Raw genomic sequence first — 12,091 nt, forward strand, 5'->3', positions numbered from 1 at the left:
CTGCACAATTTTCCTTCAGAAGATTTTCATTCTTCAGCTGTGAGGAGATCTGTTCTAATATAAATGCAGCTCAGAGTTTCAGTGAGGACCTCGTGTCAGAAGACGGCGTTAATTCTTTCAGCCTTGATAACAAATTCTACATGAAACACTGAATCCTGGTTTTGTTTCGTCATGTGAACAGTCAGATATATTGATGACAATCTGCCCCAGTTATCAGCTCCCCTCCTGCAACACCCATCGTCAGTTTCATCCTTTCAAAGACAATTATCTTATTTCACAAGTAGGTAAATGTAGCCTACCTTTCAGTCTCCGACTCTCCGACCTCTCTGTGCTTCACATCCAGAAATAAGTACAATTATCTACGGGAACATCTTCCTGTAGCTCCTTACTGATTCCTCGTTCTCTGTGCAGCGGTGTATTTTCAGGTCCTTTCTCGCAGCAGAATACCTGCACCTGATGGAGTGACTGAAATGATTACGTGTGAATCAAGTGTGCACGCCTCCTTGTCACTGTGAGAATCTTGTGTGAGAGTCATCCTCGTCCTTGATCGCCAAGGTAACTTGAACAAACCGCCTCATTATTTTCAGCGGCACACGTGCGGCAGGAAGGTCGTTCTGGGACCGTGGTGACGCTTGTGTTTGTGTCGGGTGTGTTGTCGTATCCTTGTGCGATGCGAGTAAAAGGTTGAGATATGTGAGGAGCTGAGTCACGCCGAGAATCCAGCTTGTGTGTATGTGTGTGCACACTTCATTCACAATGGACACGGCATTACTGCTTTCAGGAGGAATGTTAATAATGTCAAGAGAGCATTAGACATATATCTTCTTTATTAGGTGTTTCACACACAACATCGCTCACAAAGAAGCATTTACTTCACACTAACACAAGGTCACATGTAGGATCTCATTTCCTCCAACAATCAGATATGCCATTAAGAAGATTTATGTAACCATGGTGACTCTTCACATACACACACACACACACACAAAAACCCATCTCTATCTCCATTTAGGTTGCCAAGAATATTTAACAGATAGACAGCAGCCAGTTAAAAAGGAACTGAACAGATTCACAAGTATAAAAAAGAAAAAGGAGAAGAAAAAGCGAAGAATGTGACATTTGTAGGAGCCGGTTCGGAGCCGGTGTCGTGTGGAGGGGTTTAATGAAAAGTGTGAAATGTTTTACTACTTTGGTTCAGTTTGTTCGGCCGGGTGAAAGCGATGCCGTTTGTTGTTGTCCGATGATTCACCGACACCGAGAATGTTACTTCTGTCCTGTTTGCGAGCTAAGTGTAGCACATTTTCATCACGAGTGGGATCGAGGGATAACGGACATAGATGGAAACTTACCCAAAACACAAGGGTTTATGGGTACGCAAAGCTAATGGCTGGAAAAGCCTGACAGAAGACGATGAAGTGAGAGCAAACCGCAGTCTGGACTGATGCTCGTATTCAGCTTTTTCCTCTCAGCTGGCATGAACAACAGGGACCTGAACACACCACCGAGCTGAAGTTACAGGATTTGTTTTGACTCCCTACCAGCAAATTCATCTCTGAGCTGGAAGCTTGTCAGGTGACCAAACTCCAAAATAACTGTGACTTGTGTTTACAGACTCTGGTTCACTTGGAACGCCACAGAGAGAAACTAAATACCAGCATTCTGGCGAGGACAGCCATACTTTCCTTTTTTTTTCGTGTGTGCGCTCAGGTGTGATCGCACTGTAACTGCCTGTACAGCGCACGCCACCACCACAACTACCGAAGAGGGCTGGGGGAAAAGATACAACGCAATTTGGTCTTTCTAAAAAGTAGCTGTATATTGATTTTGATTCTTTTTGGCTGAAGCAAAGTGGTTTTAGAGAGGAGGAAGAGGACGGGGGGGGGGGGGGGGGGTTAGGGATGGTGTTAAGGAAGGGAGGGTGGGGGTTGGAGATGGGGGAGTGGAGAGGGGGAAGGCGTAGTTATGGTGGTGGCTGGCAGCTCAGACTCTTAAAGCATCGGGAAGAGGCAGGTGAGACACACCAGCATCTTAGTCACGGAAAATGTTTAAAAATACATGTTGAAAATAATAAAACGGGCAACCGTTCTGCTGAGGTTACGTAAGCCTAACTGCTGGAGAAGGAACTGAGTAAATGCTGGTATGCGGATGTACGTACGTAGCCAAGAACAACCACACTGTTTGTTGGTGTTGGCGACTTCCTCTGATCATGAACACTGTATCACATAACCATACTGTCTCTCTGCCCACAGACTGTTTCAAGCTGGCTCGCGCCGCCAAGACGGCAGTATATTGTCGACTATTAGCGGGTGACCAGCTGCAGCGGACCAGACGACGGAAATAACTTTGACCCGTTGACCTCTAAGTGACTTCATTTTTTCCAGTGGGTCGCTCGTGCCATACTCAAATGCATGTGTACGGATTGACCTCGCCAACACGGCGGTACTGTTTGGATTTGCAAGATCACGCGATTTCACATCCATCTCGTTAAACCAGAGTAGTGCGGAATGACTGGCAGCAACACTTAGATGTGACAACCGGCTATCGATACGTAGATACTGATGGCCAGTGAGAATTGCTCGCCTGTGTTTGCTTCTGGCTGGCTTTCCTTCGCTCTGGTTTTACAAATTTGAGGCCACCATTCATTATAGACAGTCATAAATGACCTCGTTTATCAGTTCAACTGGTCCTGCCGACTGTTTTACAGAGGTAAAAACAATATGGGCCACTGGGGAGGTCTTAGCTGCAGTACTGCGAGTGGCCACTGGGTAAACTGGAAGCTAGGTTGAGTTGTGCCATTGATCCAGGTGAGAGACGTAGCGTAGCCGCTGTAGCATCAGTTACATCAGAGCTCATCTCTTTGACAGACGAGCAAAGAATGCAGCTGAAGGTTTTTCCTGATGGAGAAATGTTTCCGCTCCACTTTCAGCTGACTGAGTTTGACTTTCGCAACTGGTTCCACTGGTGGTAACGCTCCTCCACCGTTGCTCTGATTGGTTGAAGTGACCGACAGATGGTTCGTCCAACCACCTGCCAAGTATTTTTTTTTTCTGAAAGTGTCTGCCCCTTTTCCAAAAAAGTTTCTAGCCGTTCCATCCCAGATGGTTCTGTGTTAATGAACCATCTGGAGCGTCAGGTTAGGAAGATTCATTTACAGCATTTTGGGGATTTTTGAAGCCAACGTCTTCATCATTTCCTGAAACTTTTTTTTTCCTCCACGGTAAATCAGCCAAATAAACAACGAACTTCAAACCAGGGTTTCCTGCACTGTGATCTGCCTTTCATTAAATAGGCAGAGATAGACATCACTTAGACGACTCTTTCCAGGGTTTCTAACAGATTACAGCCATTAAAAATGTCTGGAAAATGTAATTTTCTCATGTTAAATGTCCTCTTTTCATCTGCTACTGCAAAGACATGAGGGATCACTCTGCCTCAAAGAGCCTCTAACCCTGGAAGAATGAATCAGCTGCAGTGTAAATGGAGGAGTTTGGTGTCACTCTAGTTTAAAAGGCTGATTTAAAGGAAGAAATACTGGAAGAGGACGTTTTGGAGGCGAATCAAACGTCCAGATAGTGAAAATCATCAGCAGCTTCAATCGAATACTACGCGTCCCTACAGTGCGACCTACAGTACGTCTGTACACAAGCTGGCGAGAATGGGCAGGATTTCATCAAAAGGGGGTCGAGTGGAAATGGACTGAATTGAGCGATGAGATCACCATGGCAACGAGGACCTCCGCGGTGCAGAGCGAGGGAGGCGGGGGAGGAGGAGGGGGGGGATGTGGGAGGGAGTTTCATGCTGAAGAGGTCTGAAGTGGGAGGGAATCGCTCTTCACTTTTTACGGTTTTTCGGGAGATTCTCATGGCCGCGGTCCAAGCACTCACAGTAATGAACTCTTCACACACACTTACACACTCACGCTCACACACACACACACACCATTACATCACAGATTATAACAGTTATATAACAAGACCCCGCGGACACTGAGGTAATTACAGTTTGCTTACATCAGCGCCGCAGGCCAAATAAATAAAAATGCCTTTTTTTTTTTTTCCCCGCCCTTTAAATAAATTCATGTTCCCTGATGGCAGCAAAACCCCCAAAAAATGTAAACAAACACAGAACGAACTAAAAATATCTAAGGATTGCACATTTCAGAGATGGAAGATCTACTCCTAACAGACCTGTCATCAGGAACAGTAACTTAAAACTGTGTGTGTGTGTTTGTACCGGGTCAGAACCAACATGTAGCTTATCAAACTCTACTGTACATACTCCTAATATATTCCCCCCCCCAAAAAAACTGACAGTTTGTTGTCTTATCGATTCTTCAGATTGTGTGTTTGTGTGCGTGGGAATGTTTTGACAGTCAGGAGTTACGTTGAAATAAAGTCCAGCCGACCACAGGACAGGAAGGGTGAGAGGTGTCGCAGCACACACACCTGGAACACAAGACAAACAACAGCTTTCACAACAAGCACTTTTATCTTGAAGGATCCCTGTTATGCATTTTCATTTTCCTCCTCGTGCCTGTGAAAGATCTTCAAAGTCAAAAAAGGTCAAAGTCTGCAGCAACAGAAGCTCCTCTGTCCCACAGAAACACTGCTCCTGAAACGCCTCGTCAGTCGTCCCGCCCTCACTCCTGACTCTTGTCACCATGTCGCACATTTGCATAATTTGCTAAATGATTTAAAAGATGTTCTTTTAAGGTAGAAAAGTAACATGATGAAGCTTTAAATGGTCTCATGTTAGGCATATTTTCATGAATAAAATATAGTTTTGTGAACACCGATGCGAGAACAAACCACGTGCCTCGTCTTTTCTGATTTCTCTTCACTCTTTCCTTTCTGATTATAAAAAGCAAACGTATTTCATCTTTGTGGTCCTGTAGTACAACATCACATACTTTAATCATATCCTTGAAGTAAATACATGTGTACATTGGCTGTCTATGCATTGTTATTATTTACTTTATTTCAACTAATAGTGATAGTGTGTTACTGTCATAAGGTTGTGTATTTACTGAATCATCTTAGTTTACCGGTTTAAATTGCAGAAGCTGAACCCCCTCAGAGAGGAAAAAGAGAAACTATCTGGCTGGTTGTTAACTTGTTTGCTTGCTGAATGTGTACATGTGGCTTGACGTACCGTATCTGCATGAAAAATAAGTCAACCTAACCTGCAGGCAATCAAATACAACATGTGGCACTTCAAATGTAGCCCATTTCCCCGGGAAAACCACAGACCTGGCAACCCCGATCGGTCGACTCACATGTTTGTCAAATCTGCATTTTGTTTTTTTGTTGTTTTTTATTGGTTCTCTGCAGTTTACAGCAGATCTAAACAAACAGACATGATGTCAACACAATGTTCAGGTATCAGAATCGGTATCTGGAAGGAAAATCAAAGCGGGGTCGAAGCGAGACGCAGCACATCGCAGTACGTTCGAGCACCGTGCGGTCCAGAAGCACCAGCGTCTCGGAGCCAGCGCGCCTTTGAAAAATAATCAAAGTGTCATTTTTTTTGCATTTCACCCAGCTCATTTATTTCATGCAGTTGATAAATATTCAGGCCTGAATGCCACTTCTGTCACCGCAGGCAGTTTAGTGGCAGGGATTTTTTTTTCCCTCTCTCTCTCTGCAGTTCTGAGAGAGGAAGATGAAGAGGTTTTTAATTTGCAAATACGCAAAGTACAGCACACAGCTCCAAGGATCAGAAAGTGTTGGCACAAAGACGCCAGCAGAGGAGCAAATATACAAACGTATAATGTTCTCATTCTCTTTCAAATCCCTCCATGTTTCCTCTCACTATTTAGTCTCCTTTTGTTTATTCTTGCTGCTCTGTGAATATTTATAGAAACTGACATAACACCAAAGAGCAGTAAAGCTGTGATGAGCAATAATTTAGTCAGACACTCGTCATAAAAGGCATAATTAGACCTTTCATCTGGATATCATATACATTTATCCTCAAACATGGTGAAATGTGCAGAAAGTGGCAGCATTTGATGAGCTTAATTTATATATGGTGAGCTTTACAAAGTGTGGTTCTCTTAATTTAGTATAATTCAGATTACAGGCCTTTGATTAAGTCATGACATTCAGGATTTAGTGGAGGTCCTGTGTGTGTGTGTGTGTGTGTGTGTGTGTGTGTGTGTAACAGGGTTCGTACACATTTACGCACTTTTCAAGCACTTTTAAGGGTCATTTTCAAGATTTTCCAGCACCTTTTTGCTGGGGTAAAATACATATCTACAGCAATATATATACTCATGATTTTTTCTTATCACAATTATGTAAATTGTGTTATGCTGTAAACATCTAAAATTCTGTTTCATAATAGCAAAAACTTGAGAAATTAATTATCCAGTCTGATCCCAATTTTGTGAAAGACAGAGTTATAATTTCAAGCACTTTCAAGCACTTAAACTAAAATCCAAGCACTTTTCAGGCCTTGAAAACACAACATTGAAATTCAAGCACTTTCAAGGATTTCAAGCACCCGTACGAACCCTGGTGTAAATGACGTTTATACTTAAGTATGATTTTTATTAGGTGGTGAAAAAAATCGGTAATTGATTAATCGCAATTATAATACTGACGATTATGAATCGATTATTACATTTCCAAAGATCTACTTTAAACATTTTATTTTATTTCTTTTAAATAGTAATACAAACTGGAGTCCTCCTCTTACTGGCTTCCGCTACATGGTCCACAGTCTGGAGCCAAGATATGTTATTCCATCCCAGAGATTTTTCACACTTAAATTGATTCCAAATCTTTACAAGGAGACAAAGCCTTTCCGTGCGAAGAGTCCCTCAACTCTGCTCACAGGGTAGCAATAACCTGCGATGCCTGGACATCCAGAGCTACAGTCTCATACGTGACGGTTACAGCTCATCATGTCAGCAGTTAATGGAAGCTAATGTCCTACGTACTTCAGACGAGAGCTATGGATGATAGCCACACAAGCGCAAATAAGTGTGAGTTTCTCAAAGCAATGGCAGACGAGTGGGGAATAGAGAAACACGCCCTGGTTCTCGTCACCGACAATGCTTCTAACATGAGTCCGGCTGCTGAGCTTGGCAGCTTTCTTTTAACAGTGAAACTACATTTACACTACAAATAATAATTTTGATATTACAGTTACACTATACAATATTGAAGGTGCTGTGAGGTGTTACTCAAAACAGAAGTAAAATAATTCAGCAGCTGACTGATGTTAAATGGAAGATTAATAATCGTTAATAATCGAAAATCGATTTGTAATCGAATCGAGACTTCAATAATCGGAATCGAATCGAATCTGGGGTGACGGCGTATGGTTCTCAGATACAGTTAATTAGTCTGTGAAGCAAGAGCGAGAGAGGATCGATGCTGTAACTTTTCATTTTTCATGATAAATCTGTGAAATATTCGGCTCCTGGAGTCAAAATTGTTGCTAAAGATCCGGGACGCTGCAGCCACCGTCGAGCTTTACGTGCAGTGTCCTCACAGAACTGTTTTATAACTTCAATATAGTAACAAAGTATAAAAATGTACACAACATTGAGGGCATGAAGACTTGTGGACTTCTGTGTATTTTCCCATCAAAGGAAACTCTTCTGTGACTCCTCAGGCCTGTTAGCTCTGAGAGGAAGCCACCTAAAAAGTCTTTACAGAGTTCAGCATGTTGGTCCTTCACTTGTTGTGTCAGCACTGCTCTGTAGCGTCTTCTTTCACCAAAGAAGACGCTCATATCCTTTCCCTGTCCTTGTTCATTTGCAATATGTGTTTGTTTTTCCAAACAGAACCCCTGCTGTTCTCTTGTCAACCGAAAACCCGTCACGCTCGACACCTTTAATGAGCTTTAGCACCTTAAAACAACGGAGCGAATGAGACAAGCGACGAGAAGTCGAACACTCCTCGAATGTCGCTGTCGGAGAGGATAGATCACGTGGACAATAAGTACCGTAATCCTTTCAAATATTCAGAACCGATATGACGAGATATTTGTGTATTTTACTTACAGTACTGTATTCACTACATGTTCAGTAGCTACAGTATATCTACAGCAGTTTCTAGTGGATCCAGACAAACGGTGAATGTTCTGCTCACCTCGTTTACTCCCAGAAGTAGCGCAGGTACCATATAGTTTCGTTCTTCAGCTGGGGGCCGAACAGAGGGTTGGTCTGGGCCAGAATGGCTATCAACCAACTGAGTGAAGACAGAAGAGAGAGAGGGAGGGTGAGGATCATCAACACAGGCACAGTTACAGAACAATAATACATCTCTTCATAGCTTTTTTTTTTAATTCTGGGGCTTTTAGGCGATCCAACAGCATCACTGTAAAAACAGTGAGCAGGAAACAGCTTAGTAACAAAGAGGCGACGGACACGAGAGAGAGCGCCAGCGCTGAAACAAGTCCAGCTTTCACCAACTAAAGCAGTCAGGATTTCATTACACTATTAATCCAACATGACTGTCCGCGGCATTGACACGATAACAATATGTGTAACAACCTGCCAGCTGACCTGGATGCAGTGACGTTTTCTTAATGACCTGCCAGTTCTCACATAACAACACTTCATGCAGACGAACGCAAAGAAGCTGTTTGACCGAATTTCAACTCGATGACGTGTTTCTTCTTTATTCTTCTGCATCCTCAAACTTGTAACTACGTACATCGTTTTTAAACTGAAGACAAAACAATGCTGACTTTTTAAAGTTTGAGGCATCTGCTTTGGTCTGTGGTTTCAGTTTATTGGTGAGGAGACGGTCTCTCCCTGACGGATCTGCAGCTCCCTCTTGTGGTGGAAATGATCATCTTCTCCTCGCACTCTGTTTCTTCATCACCTTTATCTGCACGGTCACCCTCGCCAAAAAAAACGTCACTAACATTTGTTTTCTTCCACGTTAATTTAGGATGATGGGAACACTGAAACCCCTGTGTTCTGACTGGGTGTTTCTGTCTTCTGAAGTCAGACCTAAGTGATATTTTTTTACCACAAAAGCTTAAAAAAACCCTTGTGTATACTCTGGTGCTCCATAAGTATAATATTTATCTTGCCCTCGCTGTCCAGATCTGTCGCCAGCTCTCTCCGGTTGTTTCAGTCGGAGTGGCAGAGCTGCTGGTTGTTCGGCCTTGAGCCTGTCAGGCTGATACAGTCTCTGTAAGCCTCTGACTAACATGTTGTTTCAGTGTATTTAGATTCAAGTCGCTTTTAAGGTCCACTTGTTATGTGACCAGATCTGAATGCACCACCTGTTAGAACTGTTTCAGATCCTCCAGGATGTTTAATACTGGAGTAACTCTTCTGTCTCGCCCTCGTCTTCCTCATGCATCTTCACGTGGAAGAAACTCGTGATGATTGTTTTCTGAGCTCTCCGTCTCATGTTGTTATCTTTTTTTAAATTCTACTTTCACTGCCTTTTTAAAACCTTTTCATATTCTTTTGATCTTCATTTCTCATTTCTACACAAACAAATAACTGAAAAGTGCCTGAGGCAGAGTTTGTAAGTACAGGAAGTTTACCAGAGGACACAACGGCCTCACCACAAGCACCCGCAACGTCTTTAAATGTCAGCCTACAACACATAAAGGTTCATCACGCAGGTTTATTTAAAGCAGAATGTCGATATAGAAGAGTCTCATCAACATGCATGTGACAGCAGCTTCACACCAAAGAAGAAGAAGAAGGAGACAGAAGAAGAAGGAGGAGAAGAAGAAGATGAAGAAGGAGACAGAAGAAGAAGAAGGAGGAGACTGAAGACGAAGGGGGAGAAGAAGAATGAGAACAAGAAGAAGAAGAAGGAGACAGAAGAAGAAGAAGAAGAAGGAGACGGAAGAGGAAGGAGGAGACATAAGAAGGAGACAGAAGAAGAAGAAGAAGAAGGAGAAGGAGAAGAAGAAGAAGAAGGAGAAGGAGAAGAAGAAGAAGAAGGAGAAGAAGGAGAAGAAGAAGATGAAGGAGACAGAAGAAGAAGAAGGAGAAGGAGAAGAAGAAGAAGAAGGAGAAGGAGAAGAAGAAGATGAAGAAGGAGACAGAAGAAGAAGAAATATTAGATTTTGTACTTACAATAAGTAACAGCAGACCGCTGTGAGGATGAGACTGGTGACAATCACACTGTGAAAGAAAACAGAGTTACAATTATGAACTTCCTTCCTCATAGCTCAATGTTAATATCAATCATATCTCCTCCATGTAACATTATTAGTATTTTCATAAATGACAGCAGCTTCACACTGAAGAAGCAGGAGAAGAAGAAGAAGACGAAGGAGGTAACGGGAGAGAACATCGTCTATCGTGATATCTGGGTAGGACAATATCGTGATATACTTGATTCCATCCTGCAGGTTCTGCTGCATGTAGTGAAACTGAGCTGTCATAAAAACCACAAGACGTTCTCTGGACGTCTGTAAGTGAAGCTGACAGGATGTCTTAAAAACTTTCGTTCGAGGAAGTCAACAAAGACGCTGAAGTGACGCGTCTGGGATTCGTTCTGCTGAAGTTCAGTTTTAAAAATACTGCATTTAGAAAACTTTTTCTTGACTTCTCAGCTGTTTTTTAAACCCCCAAACTTAGATTTTCTGTCTGGTTAGTTCAGCTTACAAAAAACGTACCATATCAGAACACGTATTAATCATTATCTCAATATGAAATTGCACAGCCTGTTCCCATATACAATAAGATCAATGCAGTGAGATAAAATAACATTTCCCTCTATGATTTGCTCTATCATGTTGAGGAGGTTTTCCGGCAAAACGGGAAAAAGTCGAACTGGTCCACTTGGACACTGCTGAAGCATTTCTGATATATAATATAAATCTATAAACCCAATTCAACCTGTATTTTGTAGCTAGTTTCCCAGCCTGGGATCCACTCTGATGGCCTCAGCATCACACAGACAAGACATTTTACCAACATTAAAATCAAACACCACCACAACTGTTTTCAAATTATTCACCATCATGATCTTTTCCTGCTTATTCACTGTTGAACTGACCCTTTAACCTTACTACAGTGAGGGATGGAGGGATGATGGATGGATGGATGAGTGGTGTGATGGGTGGTGAGGATGCTGGGCCTCCATCACATGAGCTCGTGTATTTACAACGACACTATGCAGCTGAGTCCGATGTACAAACTGAATTTGACTAATATGAAGAAGCCTGGTGTGTGAGTGGGAATGTGAGTGTCTGAAATGTAAAAGAAACGGAGAATAGTCGCCGTTAATTGCAGCCAATTAACGTTAACGGGCAGCTCGACCACCTACCCCCGGTTGGGTCCTTTGGGCACTAGAAACGGAGCCACGACCCCCACCAGCCCCCATAACGTGGTGAAGCAGATCATCGGCAGGGCGAGCGAGTGAGACACCATGGCTTCAGTCGGCGGGAAACAGCAGGAACAGACGATTTAATGTCGGTGTGTCCTCTGGAGATAAAGCGCATCAATGGCCGCCGAGTCTTCCCCGTAGCTTCCGCAATGTTCCCGCCCAGCTCAGCCAACGCGACACATGATTGGCCCAGAGCGTAGCGACAGCGGCTTATGATTGGTTCAGCTGTCCGTCTATCAGGATTACAGGCAGAGGGATTGGACGGGTGTTTGTGCCAGCCGACTGCAGACAAGTGTGTTTTTCTTTTTTCATCCTAATCCTAAAAACAAGAGAAAAATACATGAAAATCAAAACATTCATAGTATTTAAATCAGTCTTTTACTTGATAACTTTAACAGTCCTAATATTAATCTTTTAATCATCATCTCTTCTTTGTTTTTTGTTTTTTCCTCTTATTTGTCAGCAGTAAATACATCAACTACTGGTTTATATCTGCTAACAACTCTAATAATACAAATAAACCAAACAAATTAATTAAGAAATAGCTGTTTTATGAAGAGTCATACAGCATATATAGTTCATATACATGTATCAAGAGAGAGAATATAATATTATGATATATTCTTGTAGATAGAAATTCTAACATTAGTTTATTCCTCCTTTTCTGTTTAATTCTTATTAATATAGTATCTTACTATATGTCTTAATTTATTATACTCTGGCTACAGTCATTTATTGTTACAAGGCCTAATATGTAGGTGTGTGAAATC

At 42.3% G+C, this 12,091-nt stretch overlaps 2 protein-coding genes across 5 annotated transcripts in view; both read right to left on the reverse strand.

Annotated features, from left to right (window-relative positions):
- Positions 1-644, reverse strand: part of LOC115587270 (CREB3 regulatory factor-like) — a 40,507-nt gene extending 39,863 nt beyond the window's left edge. For 2 of the 4 annotated variants that reach the window (XM_030427112.1, XM_030427102.1), the window contains exon 1: positions 300-644. The gene's annotated coding sequence lies outside the window, so the exon portion shown is untranslated. The remainder of the gene's footprint in view (positions 1-299) is intronic. The other 2 variants (XM_030427021.1, XM_030427013.1) reach the window with 1 other exon arrangement.
- Positions 645-809: 165 nt separating this feature from the next.
- atpv0e2 (ATPase H+ transporting V0 subunit e2) lies at positions 810-11,485 on the reverse strand. The gene is made up of 4 exons (XM_030427522.1): positions 11,262-11,485; positions 10,064-10,111; positions 8,103-8,201; positions 810-4,445 (listed from the first exon to the last, which is right to left on the reverse strand). Exons 1-3 carry the CDS (start codon positions 11,363-11,365, stop codon positions 8,108-8,110), a joined length of 246 nt encoding a protein of 81 aa, XP_030283382.1. The 5' UTR covers positions 11,366-11,485; the 3' UTR covers positions 810-4,445; positions 8,103-8,107.
- Positions 11,486-12,091: the final 606 nt, after the last annotated feature.

The sequence above is a fragment of the Sparus aurata genome, chromosome 1 (genome assembly GCF_900880675.1).
Source record: "Sparus aurata chromosome 1, fSpaAur1.1, whole genome shotgun sequence".
In the NCBI taxonomy this organism is placed as follows: domain Eukaryota; kingdom Metazoa; phylum Chordata; class Actinopteri; order Spariformes; family Sparidae; genus Sparus; species Sparus aurata.